This window comes from Monodelphis domestica, chromosome 1 (genome assembly GCF_027887165.1).
Source record: "Monodelphis domestica isolate mMonDom1 chromosome 1, mMonDom1.pri, whole genome shotgun sequence".
Taxonomy (NCBI): Eukaryota; Metazoa; Chordata; class Mammalia; order Didelphimorphia; family Didelphidae; genus Monodelphis; species Monodelphis domestica.
Window position 1 is genome coordinate 467,102,070 of NC_077227.1, and position 19,849 is coordinate 467,121,918.

At 34.4% G+C, this 19,849-nt stretch overlaps 1 protein-coding gene across 12 annotated transcripts in view; it reads right to left on the reverse strand.

Moving 5' to 3' along the window:
* Positions 1-19,849, reverse strand: part of TSC1 (TSC complex subunit 1) — a 42,643-nt gene that overhangs the window by 12,294 nt on the left and 10,500 nt on the right. For all 12 annotated transcript variants that reach the window (XM_007475209.2, XM_007475211.3, XM_056812624.1 and 9 more), the window contains 15 exons: positions 14,877-15,063; positions 14,394-14,497; positions 13,086-13,238; positions 9,673-9,817; positions 8,253-8,407; positions 7,930-8,003; positions 7,129-7,304; positions 6,101-6,213; positions 5,632-5,743; positions 5,213-5,325; positions 4,899-4,953; positions 4,231-4,335; positions 3,389-3,935; positions 2,704-2,747; positions 1,844-2,010 (listed from right to left, as the gene is read on the reverse strand). In XM_007475209.2, coding sequence (XP_007475271.1) covers positions 1,844-2,010; positions 2,704-2,747; positions 3,389-3,935; positions 4,231-4,335; positions 4,899-4,953; positions 5,213-5,325; positions 5,632-5,743; positions 6,101-6,213; positions 7,129-7,304; positions 7,930-8,003; positions 8,253-8,407; positions 9,673-9,817; positions 13,086-13,238; positions 14,394-14,497; positions 14,877-14,982 — 2,169 coding nt within the window. In that variant the 5' untranslated portion in view covers positions 14,983-15,063. The remainder of the gene's footprint in view (positions 1-1,843; positions 2,011-2,703; positions 2,748-3,388; positions 3,936-4,230; positions 4,336-4,898; positions 4,954-5,212; positions 5,326-5,631; positions 5,744-6,100; positions 6,214-7,128; positions 7,305-7,929; positions 8,004-8,252; positions 8,408-9,672; positions 9,818-13,085; positions 13,239-14,393; positions 14,498-14,876; positions 15,064-19,849) is intronic.

The window sequence follows — 19,849 nt, forward strand, 5'->3', positions numbered from 1 at the left end:
CAAAAACTAAAAATTTCCCAAAGTAGGTGACCGTCAAATAAAGGATGCCTAAACAAAATGAAGTATATAAAAGTAAGGGAATACTACAAGTGTTCTAAGAAATGATAAATATGATAAACACTGAGAAACATGGGAAGATTTAATAATATAAAATGAAGCAAGCAGAACTGGGAAAATAACGTACACAATGGGAACAAAAATGTAAATGGATAGAATAACAAAACAATTGAAATGCTTGAGGCAGCTAAATGGCTCAGTGGATAAAGAGCTAGGCTTGGAGATGAGAAGTCCAGGGTTCAAAGTTGGCCTCAGACACTTTTTAGGTCTGTGACCTTGAGCAAATCACTTACCCCCAATTGTCTAGCCCTTACCACCTTGCCTTAGAATTGATTCTAAGACAAAAATATAGTTAAAAAAAAAGAAAAGAAAAAAGAAATTAAATGCTTCAAACTTATGAGTAGTCAAGTTTAGCCCCAAGAAGAGATATAAGAACTCTCCCCCTACTATTTTACAGAGAGAGGGCACCATGAATATGGAACTTTTTTGGACTTTTTTAATGTTGAGATTAATTTTGTTAATTTTTTTCCTTCCTCTGATTTATTCTTCATTATAAATAATGGCCCTCTTGGGGGAAGGGAGGAGAAAGGAAGGACAAAATAGGAAATGCAGATGATGTAAAAACAAAGGTTATTAATACATTTAAAAAACAAGTTTTCTTAATTTAATAATTAATTTAATAAGAATTTCTTAATTCTTAAAAAACAAAATTTCTTAATTTAAAATACATTCAAATAACATGAATAACAAAAATACTTTACTATTAATATTTACTATAAGAATTACTATTGATGAGGGATTACAGCCTGCTTATTATAACTGGCCACATGCGATCCAATTCACACTTGGCAAGCTTTTAGACAAACTATTTTAGTCACTGTACTTAGATTGCATGTACTTTGGTTTGAGATTTTTAAAGGTGTTTTTCTTTCAAGTTTTTCAGATCTTGAAACTACTAGCCAGGATATGAATCAAAAGTATTTAGATCAAATACTTTCAAAAGTAGACTAATGGTTAAGTTAACTAGGATTATAAAGTGGACTACTCTAAGCACAAAATTTTTTCCCCACCAAGAGATAATCTGCTCAAATAGTATACTACCACATTAAGCTTTACAGTATGAAACAGGTATATTTTAAGGCATCCTTTTAAGATACCATTCTCACACACAGAAAAATAAATTTCCCCCTTGTAGTCAATCAATAAACGTTTATTAAAGCAATGTCTATATGCTAGGCATTTTGCTAAACTTGCAGACTAAGGTTCTGCTATTCTGTCATCAATGGTAGAATAAATGATTTCAAATGGAAAATATATAATTTTGGAGTTAGATGGACTTTGAAGATTATTTAATTCTATATCCCACCCCATTACCTCTTTTTTGGCTGTATTTTTTTTTTCATTAGTTTAAGGAACTTCCAGTGAGAACAATTTCTATTAATACTGAATGGTAACTATTCTACAACTTATAGTCATAGAGTTGCCTGTGGCACCAAGAAGTAGGTTAAGTAACTTTCCAAGGGGTCACAATAGTAAGAGGCAAGACTTGAATCTCGTCTTTCTAACTTTAATGCTATCTCTCTATGCACTAAGTCACACTGTATCTCCATCTTTTTTTAAAGGTAAAGACACTAAGGTCTAGAAAAAGACACTAAGGTCTAGAAAGTAATGATTACCTAGCCAAGACCAGAGCCTAGTCAGCTGACTCCTAGGTCTAATGTTCTTTCAACTAGACTACTGCTACTGCATATACAGACCAGTGCCAGGCACTCCCACAAAGCCTCACCATAGCAGCATTGTGTTCCTCCAGAGCTGTGGCTTTGATCACCTTCCGTAGGAGCCGTCTGTTCCGGAGAGCATGCTGCTGCCTTTTAAAACGCTCATAGAGTAACTGGTTGTGCAGTAATAGCAATTGGTTCCGAAGGGTGTGAATCTCATCTGAGGGTGGAGAGCCTAAGCCAGGAGTTAAAGGAAGGGGAAAAAATGCTCGAGCACCATTTTTGAACATTTCAATCTTGAGCTAACCAGCAAGAGTTGGAATGCTTTAGTGGCAGGGGAAACTTGAGGAAAAATTTTTTAAAAAACAAAATCATATAATCTATGGAAATAACCTGTTGTCTAATAGAACCAGCCAGTTCCCTGGGTGAAAAGAAAGACTTGACTGTTCACTGAGTACCTATGTTGCCTCTCTTCAGAGATTAGCTGGACAAACACAGTCAGCAAACACAGTGAGTTTAAGGTTTTTGGGGGGGATTTTTTGCCAAAGAAGATTACAGCTACAAACTCAAGATTTCTACTCTACTTCTCCAGAAACTCCATCAGTGTGCTCCCTGTTTATTCTGTGGAAATATTCTATATCAACTTCTTTTTGCAAGGAAATCTGCAGTGACTATCTGCTATAGCCCATCAATTTCCCAAAATTCCTAGGACTGAATTAGTGGCACTTAACACATTTCAAAAATACAGGAAAGGCCTGCTTTGCAATACCACAGGGGCTCACTGCAGGTCTGATGACTATATCTTAAGGGGTAGAGGTCATCATCACCTTCCTACAATGTACTTCTGTGACAAAACAAGCACACAGACACATCTGGAGTCTTTTGAGCTGCTTATTTTTAGTCTGGGGTTAAAACAAAATAAGTTTACCTCCAAAGTGGGTCCAATCGACAGACTTACTGGGCAAAGACAACCTAAAAAGAAAGTTTTTACTCAAATGACTGTTTAGATTGGAAGCTAAAATTAAGTATTATTTTCCCTTTAGGAGACAACCCTCCTGGAACATTTTATTTCATCACTCTTTGAAGTTCTCCTTTCCCCCTTATTTGAACCATTCCTTCTATTAGAAAGTTCGAATCATAACATTTAACTCATATTTTTTTTAGAAATTGTCTTATCAAAGGTAAACAGGAGAGCCCCTTGAAATATAGCAAGACTTGGCTGCTATGAAAACATATCCCATTAGAGATTATTTATAACTAGTGCTCCTATAGTCTGATTCTAAGTACTTACTATTCAGCTTCAACATCATAATCTAGTTTTCAAATGTCTATAGCCAGGGTGATCAATATACTGAAAGCAACAGACTCAAAGACAAAGGAAAAAAGTAATGAAAACTGCAATTCAACAGAGTTTAAGGCAATGAGTGTCTGATTTATTAGACCTACCAGACCTCTAGAAAAGATAAGTTTGATTTATTTTATATTCTATATCAAATTCATGAAGTCAACTAAGCTTCTTGAAATTTTTGCTTACTTTCTGTCCCTCATTCCGGGTAGAATAATTCCAATGAAGATAATAAAAGAGGGTTTAGAAACAAGTTCAAGTCACTTACTTGTTCAGTTCCTTGGTATGTGCATCTGCTCCCTGCTGTATCAGCCTATCCAGTACTTCCACTGGGGAAGTAGAAGGCATATAATCTTCCTCTGTGTTTCCTTTTATTTTCTTTAAAAGCTCTTCAGTTTTCTTGCTGACAAAATGGTAAGCAGTCTTTGGCAGTGCCATCTCAAAGAGGTGATCATATGGGGAAGGCTGTCCACTTCCAAACCCTACTTTTCTCTGAGACGGAATTTTACAAGGGCTAGGTGTGAGGATGTTTGTGTCCAATGAAGTCTGGTTTTCCCTGTTACCAGCAGGGCTTTCATCGGCACACCCACAGGGCCGATCTATGGGAGTAAAGGCTTGCTTTGGTGTGTCAGGCCCAAGCTTGTCCAAAGAGGAAGCACTCACACTGGGCCCTTGAGTGTTAGAAGATGTTGAATGGGACTTCCTCTGAGAACATGGGAGACTGTCTCGATAGAAAGGAGAGTCAAATCCTCCTCGAGGTACCACAGGCTCAGTGTCTGCTGTAGTGATCTCAGAAAGTTCCTTTGATATTGCAGCTAAGAAGAAAAGAGGAAAGAAGAAAACCCCAGAGAGTAAGTATAAGCAGTTTTTAGGCACATGCCACTATTTACCAGTGTTTATATATATTATATGTATATAAATGCTCAAGATGGAGACTAATATCAATTTACTCAGTAGGAGACCTAAAATACAGAGCTTTTTTCCTAAGAGAAAATTAAGTGGGTACATACACTAATAGTAAAGTAGTTTTATGGCAGAAAAAGGATCAATTTTTGCCATTAAAGCAGCACTCACACACTGGATTGACAAATCAAATCAAATATGCATTACCTTCTTCCTTATCTTTCTCAACACTATCTTCTTCAGAGGCTAAATCACCTAAAAACCCTGGAAGATCACTTAAAGGGACAGAACCTTTATTGTCAGATGTTTCTTCTAAAGAAAAAACAGACAAATTAGTTTATATAGATAACAATTTTGACAGCTATAAGCCTACTTCCCAGCAAGACAATTTTAGATTATACTGTCTATCCCACCTGTTTTGAACAAGCTAGAAAATACTCATTTTAGAACTAATCTCTCCAGAGCTCCCCCTGCAGGTTACTAAGAACTTTAATCATAATCTAGCTTACATTGTTTTCAAAATTAGTGATCCAACCTAAATGAAATATACTAAAATTAAGTTTTCAAGAGAGGTAAGATAAAAGGAATCCTTGTAGTTTTGTTCATCAAACTTCTTTAAATGGTTCATTATAATTGCTCAAAAATTAAACTTATGCTAACCAAATTAGACTTGTTTTCTGTTAACTTATTATGGTTTTGAGGGTCTCTAAAAATGCAATGTTGTAAATTATTTCAAAATTTCACTTGTCTTCACTTGCCCCACCCCAAACCCTTATCTTTTAACTTTTAGAGCTATGCCAATGCAGAATTTGGTTTGACTCAACAGAAGGGAAGAGAAAGTGTAAAATCTACCACTGTTGAATAATAAATTTTACCTAATCCTCTATCATTAGAAAGATGTTGCTGTCTGTGTAGACATGGTCTGTCCTCCTGGGAAAAAAAGGGACATTTTCAATAGAGAATAAGTTTATGTACACACTTACTGATGTTTTGAGAGAAGAACCCACAATTACATCATATAATTAGGCAGAGAATTTAAAAATTAGCCCAGCTACCTTGACTCAAAACTGACAAAATATCAGGCCAAAGTCATATTTGGTATAATTAGGCTTTATAAAATCAAGTTAAAAGCAACTCTTCATGATTAGGCAGGAGAAAAAGATGGCAGCTAGGCAAGCCTGGCATTTACCTTCTTGGGGGGCATGACTATAGCCTGAGGGGGTGAAATGTGCACGTAGTCATCTGAATGGCAGGGAGGAGGAGGGGAGGTTGCTGGTGTTCCCAAAGGAGTTCCTTTCCCACCTGATCAAAAGATAAGCATGGAAGAGATATGAATCCTTTGCTAAATTACTCATGTGAACTTCTAATTATTTGTAGCTTCAACTATTACCCCACAGTTAAACTTTTATAATTCAATTCTTCTTTTGGGAATGCCTGTCAGCAGTCATCACTTTTGGGAGTTCAGTTTACATGCTTTGAAAACCCAAGTAGCTTGCTTTACCAATGTCTAAAGATTCACTTCTCAAATCTACAGCAAAGCTAAGCATATTAGATATTTATAAAGTTAACTTTTACTAACCTATAAAAAGCAGGCTCAGACATACATACCAGATGTACCAAAGACTTTGCTAAAGGGGTGTGATAACTCAGGTGGGACATTTCCAGGTGAGGTTGGAGGAGTGGTCATACCACAGACTGCAGAGGGGCTCCACATAGTAGCCTAGAAAGTTAACATTAGATAACTCTAGCAAAGAAGTAGCAAATCCTAAAGTATTACATGCTAATGGTATGTTTATTAAAATATTTGTCTGTGCTTTCTAATAGCATCAGGTAACTTTAACATGAACAAGACAGATTCAAAAAGCACATTGTATTAAAACAATTCAACCAAAGTAGTAGTATATTGGGTGGATTTTTTAATTGCCAGAACTAACAAAAGAAGCAAGAGCAAAATTAGATACTTGGGCCATGGATCTTAAAAATAATTTCTGATATTGGTGAAATATTCTATTCATACACTAAACCTCTAACCCAAATGAGCCAGCTTCAACACAAAGATAGAGAATAGGCACCATACTTGTGACGGCTCAGCTGACAGCCGTGTTGAGGAACTCAGAACCTGAGGTAGCTGCCCTGGCGTGCTTAACAACGCCAGCCGAGGAGTGGAATAAGGGGTAGAAGTAGCACTCCCTAAAATGAAAGACATACATGGGATTAATATCTGGTTTTTGATTACTTTAATTGAGCATGATTCTCTTGGACTATCCAATTCTTTGTATCCAAAAAGGTTTTACTGCCTTCATTTGAATTGGTGGTAATGTTTTCTGCCTAACATTTAACAGGTTCTTGAAATAGATTTTACAAATGGGATTTATTAGTATTCAGTTCAGTTCATCTTCAGGATTCTTTGTTATGAGTCTAATGTAGATGGAAATTTTAATTAGTGCCATGGTATGAATTTATGATGCAATAAACTCTTTCTATAGGAATTAATTCTACTCAAGAAAAAGTGAATCTTTCATTATGGTGCATAACTGGAGAAAATGTTTGGAAAGTAGATATTCCCTTGTGAGCAGAAACAGTTATTTGATATTTAAATATATTTTCTTCTTTTTTTTTAAACTTTTTTTAACCCTTACCTTCCATCTTAGAATTAATACTATGCATTAGTTCCAAGGCAGAAGAGTGGTAAAGGCTAGGCAATGGGGGTTAAGTGACTTGCCCAGGGTCACACAACTAAGAAGTGTCTTAGGCCAGGACCTCCCATCTCTGGATCTGGCTCCTAATCCACTGAGCCACCTACATGCCCCCTAAAGATATTTTCTTTGAATGGTCTAAGATATTACTCTTAAGTCTGGCGATATCACTGGTGACCTGCCATATAGGGATCAAAATATAAGATCCTGAAATTATAAGTGCTAAGAAACCATTAATGTGGTATTAAGTCAAGGAACTAAGGAAGTTGGTTTGATTAGAAAGCTTCGGAAAGAATGCCCAAGTCTCTGAAAATCCTCATCCCAGAGAAAAAAATGAAATGATCAGTAGGAATAAAGTGTTTTCAAGAGAAAAAGATTTTTAAGTAGACAGCATTCTATCTCTTTTTACCATAGCTATTCTGTGTGTCAACATAAGGGCTGACGGTGGCATCAGTTGGACGATGATGAAAGCGTGTTGAGATCTGCTGAGACACAGAATAGCCATCTTCATATGAGGCTTCGGTAGGGTCCAAAGAAATTTTGGCACATTCTATTACAACATCATGAGTTTCTAATCTCTTCCACCTGTAACGAGGGAATTGAAAATCATGAAATACAGATTTAAACCAACTCAAACTTGGAAGTATTTTAAGAATTACATATTTGTTCTGCAAATCTGACTCCCACTACCTTAAAAAAGAACTACATTAAGCTAATTCCATCTTCAAAAGCCTAGGAATATGTACAACATGTACTTTTAAAAAGTATGCTTCCACTTGATTAGAGTGCACCATAGGAGACTGCTTATCAAAGAAGTAAACAGGAAGACTTGGAAACTCCTAAGCAGCAACACCAGGTGGCAAATCTAAGTCCTCATATCAAAGCCTGAAGCTTCTCCCAGTTCATGCTCAGTTTAGTGTGGAAAATGTTGAATCTAGGATACTAGCTGAAATAAAGTCTACTCCATCTTCTTTTACTTACGGTATTTTCTACCTTTTGGTTCTCCAAACAAAAATATGGGAATTACTGAATATAAAAATTTTCTTCCTAATGCTCCAAAGTTCTGGAAGAACAATATGACAATAATATCCACTAATTAAAGGAAAGGCCATCCCATAAATAACTCAAAGGATTTTATTCCTAGAAAAAGCTTTCAATCACTAAAGCACTATTTAAATGTTTCTTGTCAGTCAGCTTAAGTTTCCAATACCTGCGTGGGTCCAGTTCATGGTCCTTGGATCCAGTCACTAATTCTGGATGAATTCGAACATGTTCCATCATTGGCTAAGAGAAGAAAGATAGATAATTCAGATACTTTCAGGTGAGAAAAAATTTAACTTTCTGTAGCAGTCAATTCTCAAAGAGTTTATAGGTATAGAAAACTTAAGATTCTTCTTTAAGCAGCAAAGCAGACAGTCTCCTTTTCAAAAATATCTCTATTATTTAAGTGAAATAGGCTACAGCTGTAGATCAAAGCTACATAAAACATTTTATTTAAGTAAACCAGTACCTATTAAGTAAACTATGGTTTACCTTTACCACTTCTTCAAAGGTCTCCAAATTTTCCTTCATACTGTAGTGAGAACGTAGAAAGGAGACAAAGTTGCAAGGGTACATTCCATAAAGGCGATGAAAGAGAGCATAAACACTGGCATGAAGATGGACGAGATAAATTTCTGTCACATGACCTAAAGAAATTAGACTCTTTAGAAAGTACTAAGAGTGGGACATATGAGAAAACTCAGGTACTACACACATTTGTTATAAAATCTTGCTGAATCAGGAGTTTTGGCTGAAAAGCACCAAGTTTAGAGGCACAAACCTACAACAGATGAGAATTCTCCATAAAAAGTGGTAGACTGGACAAAATGATTCCCAGCTTCAAAGGAATATTCCACTAATAAAAAAGCTGCCATTATGATAGCTATCTTTCATATTTTTAGGCATGGAAAAAAAAATTCTATTCCCGTGTAGGAAATTACAGAATAGAAATTCAAAAATTTTACTCATGGGGGCAGTTGGGTGACTCAGTAGATTGAGAGTCAGGCCTAGAGAAGGAAAGTCCTAGGTTCAAATCTGGCCTCAGACACTTCCCAGCTGTGTGACCCTGGGCAAGTCACTTAACCCCCATTGCCTAGCCCTTACCACTCTTCTGCCTTGGAGCCAAAACACAGTATTGACTCTAAGATGGAAGGTAAGGGTTTAAAAAATTTTTTTTATTTTACTCATTCTATCACTTTACTGCTAAAGTCTAGCACTGGAACTGGCAGAAGACCAACAATTTATCACATGCTTATGAGTCACTTAGATGAAGTTGTGCTACCTGCAGATGTGTAGAAAATTCTATAGCTCTTGAAACCAGATCTCTAATTAGAATATACCATTTCTTCCCCTGTTTTTGCACTCTCTACAATATTTCTTAGCATTGGAAGGTGATGTTTCTTTCAAGAGTATCAGCAGGATGACACAATAAAAAGGTTCAAAGCTGTGTCTTCTGTACAATAACAAAAATCTAGACTAGTCTTAATTAACTCCATTTTGTAGTGGCTTAAGTTGTTAATTATTCAGTTGATCAACAAGTATTTATTAAGCACCTACTAACTCAAGCACTATGCTAAGTGCTGGGGATAAAAAGAAAGTCAAGACCTCTGCTCCAAAGTTTGTCTATTATGCATAGTTTAATACTAAAAATAAAAACCAGATAACATATACTGTACCATAAACTTCTCCTCTGATGCTTAACCATTCCAGAACAAAGAATACCAAAAGACAAGAGTCTCTTAGCTGCTTATCAGACAGATGTGTATGTGCAGCCAATTTCCAGAAGCATTTCTAAATTACTCAAATACAGTTCCTACTATAAAAGATCAGAGCCTTATTTACCTAAAAAACAGAGGAAAAAACCTCATATGCTCCACCTAGTGTCTGATATGTAATTCAACAAAAACCTTACCTGGGTTCTTCAGGCACCATGATGAAAGACGGCCAAAAATATCAAAGAAGTCATGAAGAAATTGTTTGCCTGACTGCGGAATCATTGGTAGCATGGTTATTAAGACTAAAACTCCTGTTGTGAGTATTACTACATCTGTATCAGTCTGCAGAGAGGAAAAGCCAAGTGAGAAGGGTGAAGATAGCCTGCCAGAAACAAGATTAACATCAGCTCTACATACTAACTGATGGGGCTCTAAATGAATGAGTGTCATACTAGATGGTCATTCATTACTAGCTTCCTTTTCCTTAAGGATTTGGAGATAAACTCAAAAGAGACTCAATATAAAAAACTTTTAATAACTATATTAATCAGTCTTTTTAAAGTTCTAATTATACACCTCTATACTTTTAGAATGAATGGAAACATTAGATAGTGAATTTTAATTCCTAACTCCTTAGGATCTGTTTATGGTATTCAAATGAAAGCATAAAAAGTTGCTTTTCGCCAGAAGACCTTTTTTTGATGTTACATCAAAACTAGATTCTATGTATTGTTCCCTTATTCTCAAGATTAGTCTATATATCTTAGATCCTAGTCAGTGAAATCCTAAATTATGCAATAGTACTCTATTCCATGTTCATTGGTACCAGTAGCAAATGTTACCACTCGTAATCAAGTCATTCATCATTAAAGAAAAAAGTTAATACTTTTTCTTTATTTAAAAGATTAAGTTTTAACATCATTTAAGAAGAAACCAGTAAGTCAGACAGAATTCAACCTAATAAGCTGAGCTTTAAAAATAATACTGTAAGATTTAAATCAATATCAATAACTCCAAGGATTAATTTTATAAAGTTTGTTAATAATCACTTGAATAAAGGAATAAAAAGGAAATAAAAGTATAAAAACCTAATTATCTAACAAAAATAAGACCATGTGAATAAGTTCTCCTGCCTGGCTCAAAGCCAGCTTCTGTAGCCACAATCAAAGGAAGATAGAGGCAACGGAGCCACGCAAAACTTATATCCTCACTACATTAGCAAGGAACATTGGAAGCTGGGATTTAGAGTCCTGGGGAGAAAAATCTAATTACCCAATACTTAGGCAATAGTAAATCAGGAGAATAAGGCTACCTCTGACAAAACGATAGTTTTCTTATGTTGCCAAATAGCTCAGAAGAGAGTAGTATTTAACTGAACTCACAAGAAAAGAAACCAATTCAGATCCTTACTAGATCTCAAACTAGATATACTTATATATAAGTTATCTGTCAAGTAACTGTAATTAAATATTCAAGAAACAATATTAGGCAAGAGGATATCAATTTAAGATTATCATACTAAAGAGTACTGGAAAACATTTCTAACATTTGTAGCTTTTACTCACAAAATCACAGAGGTAGAGAACCCAGAGATCCAAAACTTGAGAGGTTCTGGTCCCTTAGTACCATTCCTTTATTTTACAGATAAGGAAACTGAGGACCAGAAAGGTTCAGTGACCTGTCCAAGGTCAATAAGCAGAAACAAAATAAGGATTCAAGCCTAGATCCCGGTTCTTTTTACTGTGCCACAATGTCTGACTTAAAATCTCAAGTCTTCTATTACCACAGAGAAATTTGGGAAGAAATAATTTCAAGTTGATATTGAGTGAATCAAGACTATCTATTTGCATGCTACCAATTAAATAGAATCTAAAGCTGGAAAAATCTTTAGAGATAATCTAATTGCATAGATAATAATTATTATTACAAATGAGGAAATTGAATCCTGAAGAGGTTAAGGGACTTGCCCAACTTCATATTAATGACCTCTTAGTCAGGTTTTGAATTCAGAGCCTTAAGCTCCAAATCTAGGATAGAGTGTTGCCCATGAAGTCAAAAAGACCTGTGTTCAAATCCTGCAACAGACATACTAGTTGAAAGACCCTAAGCAAATCACTTAATATCTCAGTCTCAGTCTCCTCAACTGTAAAAATGTAGATAAGAGCAACTGCCTCACAGGATTGTTACGAGAATTAAATTAGGTAACATGAAAGCACTTTGCAAACATTAAAGTACTATGTAAATGCTAGCTCATCCCACCCCTCCACCCCCATTATACCTACTACATCCCATGATTTTGCATACTACAAATCCCAAATGAAAAATTAGGAAGGTTTTCCAAGACTTTCCTTCCTGGAAAAGCTAGTCTTTTGTTCTCAGCTCTTAACTTCAAGCCTCAGAACTGGATGGGTTTCTATCAACTCACTCTTTTAAATAAATTAATAAACATGATCCTTATAGAAGTTACTGGTAATCCTAAGAATTGAACTGGTCTTCTTTACTTTATGAACACAATATCTGCTATGATACATTGGAAATGTGACAGCATTTTAGGAGAGTCAGCTCTAAGAGATAAATAAAATAACTTGTTGGCAGAAATAAAAATGAATAAATTAGAGTGAACTATAATATTGCTTTACTAAATTAATCAATGTCTACCATCATCTATCCTTGTACACAAATACTGTTTCCTGATATGTCAATTTCATGCCCCTCTCCCATTCCCAATCAGTTACTAACCATATTATCATACCTTACAAGAAGAAAATAGTAACTTAAATACAAATTTTAAAAATTAACTGAGGTCTTACAACATAAATCCTTCAATCATAACAATATTAAAATATATTTTCCCAGAGTTGAGGCTACAAAGTGCTTCTTTGTGTGTACAAAGGATATAATGAAAATCATCAAGTCATACAAATGGTAAATATTAATAAGAATAAAACATGGATAATTAAGCAAACTCTGAACACACAGCAAATTTTTTAGTTAAGGTCCTTTGATTTTTATGATTAGTCAAACAAAGCACTTAGAAAAAATGTCATTCATTTTAACAGAGGGATAAAAAAGATGGGCTAAACTAGCCAATTTTTAACAACTTAAAGAGTATACATTTACAATAAAAACAACTTTAATTTATAAACTTTTGAACAGAGATAACTATTTAAGTTTTATTGTACTTGGCTAAGAAAATTCAGATAGCAAGCATCCATAGTATTCCATGTATCATAAAATTCAATGAGCTGAAGGCATGTGTTACATTATACTTAGAACTGTTGAATTTTAAAGAACAGCCGAGCTTAAAATAAAAACCATCTTATTTTTACAACACTTTATGGTTTCCAAAGTCCTTTGTATGCATTTTTATTCAAAGTGTATATAGTTCCTTGAGATAAGTAAGGCAGATATTGCCTTTATACCGCTGAAGAAACTGAGGCTCACAGAAGCGAAGAGATTTGCTATGCTAGTAACAGAAGACTAAGGTCTGACTCTGACACTACAACATGTTACCTACTGTAATTATTAACAAGCTCAAAGGTTCTAAGTTATTCAGTAATTCAGAAACTAAGATCACAGAGCGAATTATTCAAATCTTCAGAATGCCTACCTTGAGACACTTAAGCAAAGAAGGCAAGAGAGGCGCTTGAGACAGCTTATGCTTCCATGGGGGTTGTAGTCTTATGACATGCCCCAGTAAGGAGAGGACGGGTAAACGAGTAGCAGCTTTGCCCACATATTCATTAATTTTGTCCATGAGGTGCTAAAAATGGAGAAGACAAAATTTATTTCATATACTCAGATAAGAACTAGACCATGTAACACACTTAGAAAGGGGCTGATTTCTTATTAGCAGTCTTCAAGTGTCAAAATCATTCTAATCTGCTTTTTGATGCAATAGATATGAGAGAGGAGAGAGACTACAAAAGGGTAATGATTAAAAATATCTTGTTTGACCTTCAGTTTTGGGAACCAATTTCATATTTTAATCCCAAATACTATGAATCAGAAGAATAAACTAAAATGACAATATAAAATTTTGATCATGAAAACTGACAAAAGTGGTGCATTCTTAGAAATTACCAGAAAATATGAGAGAGTATACTCACACTCCAAATCCATAATTCCAAGTTGGGAAAATAAAAAAAAGTTTTTATATTCTACAAACCAAGGAAAATGGAAATTGCTATTGATAGAGTAGATTTCTCCTTTGTTATCCTATCCTTTGGCACTAGGTTTAACAAATGACTACAGGTTAACAGCATTTATAGGCTTTTCTTACATAAGAAATCTATGCATACATTATGAAAACCTGAATCTACAAAAAAGGAAATTTAAGAGTTTATCCTTTACAAAGAATCATAAGATTTCTCCAAATAGCAAAGTCCTCAGTACATTTAAAATATGCTTTTGAACATGAATCATGTAACCATGGGAAAATGTTCTTAATTAATCAATAAAATTAAATTTTTAAAAATATGCTTTTGGACAACTTTTCTATTAATTTGCATAAAAATGTTACTTCTGTACCTAGTTGTATTAGTTACAATTTTACCTGTGATGAGCCAAATGTGAAACATTTAGTGTACTGAATGTAATAATAATAGTAAATATTTATATAGCATGCGCTATATGCCAAGCACTATTAAAGTCTTTACAATTATTATCCCATTTGATCTTCACAACAACCCTGGGAGGTAGGTGCGATTATTATTATCCTGATTTTACAGATAAAGAAACCAGAGGCAAACAGGTTAAGTGACATGCCCAGGGTCAAACAGCTAGTTTGTGTCAAAGGCTGGATTTGAACTCAGATCTTCTCGACTCCAGACCCAGCATTCATCTATTGCCCCACCTAAAAATTATATCATATTTAATAATCTCTTCAATGTACTACCATCAAATATCAAGAAGTTACCTTATCATGAGGCTCTTGCAATGTAGTCAGGATACGTAACACCTGTTGAGAATTGCTTTCCAGATAATAATCCACCAATGTGTTTACAAGCATAGGACCACGGTCTAAATAAATGGAAATATGGCTTAAATATGGTTTTCTTTCTTAAATAAATCAAATTTACCTCGATTTCTTCTCTTCACATCAATGTGAAAATAAGCTCAACTCTGTATTTAAGCCTTATGAGTAACTTTGATGCAAATAATTATGTAAAATTCTGTGAAACTGATGCTATTTCATTTTATATCGCATAAACCAATTTCTAGGTTTTTTTTAAACTCTCAATTGAGTAAATGTCCAATTGTGCCCCCATACAAGCCTGATTTCATAAAGACCCAAACTTAGGAAAGAAAGTTTAGAGCTAAGTCATTTTCTCCTGAATGGCACTAAGATTTAAGTGTGGAGAAAAGACAAAAAATTACACCATCCACATTGGCTACTTACCAGAATTGAGGTTCTCTTTAAAGACAGTTGTTATGTCATCTAACACACCCAGAGCCGAGGAATCCAGCATGGAGAGGAGTTCACCAATATTTGCTTGCTGTGCCATTATCTTATATCTATGTGCTCATGCTAGTTTTGGTACACACATTAAAATTTCCACAGGTTCTTCATTTGTGCCTCTACCAGACTGAGGAAAAAAAAAAGATAAAACTATCATATGATCAGGGTAGCATTAGCTACTCAGCAATCATTAGCTTCTCAATGATTACTGAAATATGTAATTGGAACTTATATCAAGTAGTGAAGAGAAAAACTATTGATAATCACTTTCTTACATGATACTAGAGTCTATGTGATTTCATTGTTGTCAAGTTTATAACCAAATATTACTTCGTTAATGAAATAACTAGAAAAAGGTCATTATTATTGGGATAGGGAGTTGATGACAGAAATTTACAGATGGGCCAGTTTTCCCTTGGGCAGCTAGGTGGCACAGCAGATAAAGCACCTGGTCTGGAGGAGTCGGGAAACCCGAGTTCAAATATAGCTTCAGATACCTACTAGTTGTATGACTCCAGGCAAGTCATTTAAGCCTGTTTGTCTCAGTTCATGCGCTGCAGAAGAATATGGCAAACCACTTGTCTATTTTTGCTAAGAAAACACCTAATGGGGTAACGAAGAGTCAGACACAAATGAATCGACCAAAGAATAACCTTTCCCTTAACATCCATTTGTACTTGGTCCCCAGTTGGTTAGAACACTATGCTACTGAGACCATGATCTAAGGTTAACTGGGGTCTATTATTTTTTTGACCTCCTACAGTACTCCCTTAAACTTGGCCAGTCATCTCAAAACATATCTGCTACTGGCCAAAGGAGTCAAGAAAAGAAGAAAGAAAAAGCTAAATGTTCACACTCAAAGATAAGAGTACATAAAAGATACATGTTATAGGAATCACCACAAATATCTATACTCATACCTGCTTTAAACTCTGAAGTAGTCTGTTTGGTACCAATTACTGTGCTTATAAGATCTGTTAATAATAAAAATACTACTAATAAAAAAAAAGCTACTGTGATTTCAATGACTCCTTGAATAAGTCAGTGATAAACACTAAAACATTTACAGACTTCTTTCAGCAACAATGCCATCTCATATTAACATTAAGTTGCAAAATAGTCAGTTGTAATTGACTGCAACTAATGTACTGTTCCAATGTAATGCTAAGTGTTAATCCAAGAGTTCAAATTCTTTAAATTCTTAAGCAGAAACCTTGTGACATTATTGATTTGGTGTTCTGAATTGAGATCTTAGAAGCCAGAAAGTCAACTAAAATATTTGGATGAGTTCCTGATTCCAAATCAAGATAAGGTAAGAAATTTAAGCCCACCTATATAGGCAGTGCACAGCTGAGCCCAAATATACAGGGTTCAGCTAACAGGTTCAGATAATAAGTTCTATAAGACTCAGTTGCAGAAATGGTTCTAAAAAAAGCAATAACTTCATTATAAATGTAACAAGCTTAAGTATAAGACTTACATAACTTCTAGGTCACTTGTTTCTATTTTGATGTTACATTGGAGACTTAGAAAGAGTTGCCAAAAAGGCATTATTCAAGAGCCAAAGAAAAAATCTTACTAAAGTCATCTAGAAACATTTCAAAAGGGGTCTTTCATCAAAACAGACATTTCGGAAAAGCAGGAAAAAGTCAGTTTTTAATATTTTAAAATCTATAAACTTAGAAACAAGCTGGGTAGTCCAAGCCAGTTAGCCCTGACTGTAGTAGGCAAGATAACTGGATGTTTGCCATCTTTGTTTAGGGCTTTGCTGGTGTTTCTCTCTGCTTTAGGACTGAATATATTCAGAAGACCAGAAATGACAGCATTTCCTTTTAATTTTTCATGTTAAAAAGAAGCCTTCAAATTTAATTTAGGAACTATAGAATTACAGTTCAAAATTAAGCCAAAGGCAGTTTTGAGCAAGTCAATGTATATAGATACTGTCAAATCCAGGAACAATAGCATTAATTGGGAAACAATTCTGAGATTTACAAAAAAAAGCAAAACGAACCTAATGACCAGAATATGAAATTCTGAGGGCACAGCATTTATAGTTTGCTCTGATGGCATGGAGATATTACAATTGGTAATGATGGGAGAAATGTGCTTATTTGCTAGAGCAAGTGCTGTGCCATATAATAGCTACCTGAAAATATCTTAAGTGATAGTTCAAAAATTACTGATATTTGATACAAAGCTTTTAGCAATGAACCTTAAAAATGCCAAATCATCATCTTACAAGGCATCTAAAATCCTGCTTTCTAAACCCAATATATAACTAAATCAAAAGATTATCCCAGCCTTCAAACTTTTCAAAGCATAAATATCTAAACTCTATGAATTTATTATTCCAAGTATTGTGAATATGGATATACATTACTGAATCCCCTAAAAGAATACAATGCTCTACCTGGATTTCATTTCAATTCTGCATATTCAAATACTAACTTAAAAGCAGAACATTTGCTAAGCATTTCAATAGACAAAGCCAGTCAATAAAACTTAAGTCCCAAATTTTTACAAAATATAGTAACCATGAAAAAAGATGGATTTTCTTTTGTCTTAATAAAAAACTAGTAAAAAAAATCAGAAGAATTTTCATGTGAAGTCAAAACTGACAGCATTTCAAAAAACTGATTGGTAAGTGCACTGGGTCACACAAGAATCTGATATCAGCAGATGACACAAAAAAGCCTGGAATTTCAAGAGCTCTAAACTTAAAATCTGGTAACCATAGACTTAAAGGACTTTAAAACTGGGAGGGACCACTATAAATTTTATGTTCCAAGCCCTTTATTTCACAGATGAGGAAAGCGAGATCCAATTATAGAAGAAACAGAACAGGAAATGGAAGATTTTCTGACTCTAAATCCAGTACTCATTCCATTAAACTCCACAGACAATACATATTCATTTTTATAACAATATTTGTACCACTAAAAATCAAGCACTTTTGATATTATATTTTAATAATCTCTTGGTGGTTGCTACCAAATATGCCCTAAATCTTACAGATGAGAAAAGAGATAGTATGACAAATAACATGTGACTTGATCGAGATTGTTATATCATTCATTTTAAAATTCCATGACTGAAGAATATTCATCTAGTACCCAAGTACAATGGTACTTACCAGGCACTTAACCACATTTATTTAGAGATTCATAAGGTGCTCTTTAGTTCAAAAAAGAATGGTTAAAAAACTAGACAGTAAATTGAGGAATATATATGTATATATAAATGGAAGTTATCATTTGGATCAATTAATCATTCTCAGTTGTTTGAGAACACCAACTTGGAGGTTGAAGACAGGAGAAGCCAGAAGACCTAGGTTCTAGGTCACTAATGCTTTACTTATTCAAAAGCACCTGGTCTCACCACCACCAACTAGTAAGTGTACAGCAGTGTTAGGTGTTTTAGGCATGCCTTAAGGGAGTAGTCAAAATTGCAGTTAAGTAATTAACTTAGAAAATCTGACAATGCTATGTTACTATTTCTTAACACTTAGCTCATCTAATAACAGCATTCTGTTGAACTCAAGTAGCCTCCATCTACAATGTAATCACACTGATTACAGAAAAAGGACCCTTGCCCTTGGGTTTAGGTCTTATTTTTAAGCCCTAACTAAAAACATGTGAAGAACATATAAATTATCTAACCCTTAGCCTCCTCTAACACTTGCACTAACACTTTATAAATAAAAACAACTCAGATATTTGACTGATCTTTGTTGCATTAATAGTAAAAGAACATAATTATTGTTGTCCCAAATATACAGTTTGGGCTAGTTAAGAACTGACTTCACTAAACTTTTATGAAAAGGAAGGTGAAGTAAAAGTAGGATAAAAGTTCTGCTTAAGTGGGGTGTTTAAACCAGTTCTAAGAAGACAAACATTCAACTCCTGCAGTTTTCTATCAAGTTTTTTAGACCATTTAATTACTTTCAAACTGTTCCATTTTGTTCCTGAGAGATCAACAGCTAGGTTAAAAAGTAGGCAAATGTATACAACAGCGTCCTAGTTACAGAAGCTTTCTAATTAAGAATTGAATTTTAAATAAATTTTTAATGAAATGAGTTATTTTTAAAGCATTTTGTAAACTTCAAATTACTACCTGAAATCTAGTTATTTGCTATTATTATTTTAACACATCCTCTATGCAATCCTTAAAGCACTATATAAATGATCACTATTAGTATTTTAAATATATCTTCTTTCTGTCTCATTCTCAAAGCCCTTCATTAACATGCTTTCCCTAAAGTGCTCTCTAATACAACCATTTTTCACTTGTATAACACCATCTGAACACATTTGCTACCATATATTGTGTTTTACTATGAACATTTCTGTGTGTGTGTATCTTGTTTATTCAGACTAAAAGATGGAAACTATACATTTTATAAACCTAGTCCTAAAGTATCTAAATCAAACTATATATAGTTGGTATCCAAGTACAAAATTTGTGGTTTAATTTTCTTTTTTAGTACTTTTTTATTCATTTTTTAAAAATCTGATTTTCCCCATCCCAAAAGAATTAAAAGTAAGATAAGCTTTTGGGCCAAATGTTCTTTGCAAAACAAATGGAAAATCAGTTTGAGTTTTTTAAGTTAGGTACCTGTCATTTTGTTGAATCTTCAGACAATTCTTACTGGCATTCTTAATATGTAAAAGATTTGTGATTCTGTGTTGTTGCAAGCACTCCCTTCACTTATTCAGACTTTAATTAATGATTTCAAGAATTTCGTTGACTGAAAAATTCAACATTTTGTAGCCAACCTGCCCATAAGCATCAGCCTCAATTAGTCAAAAATGTTCTTTTCTGAAGCACAGAAAGAGAAAAAGCTTGAAAATGAAAATGAAAAAAACTCAGAAAAGATTCCTTGCCTGACAAAGAGAACTACTTCCACCTATCAC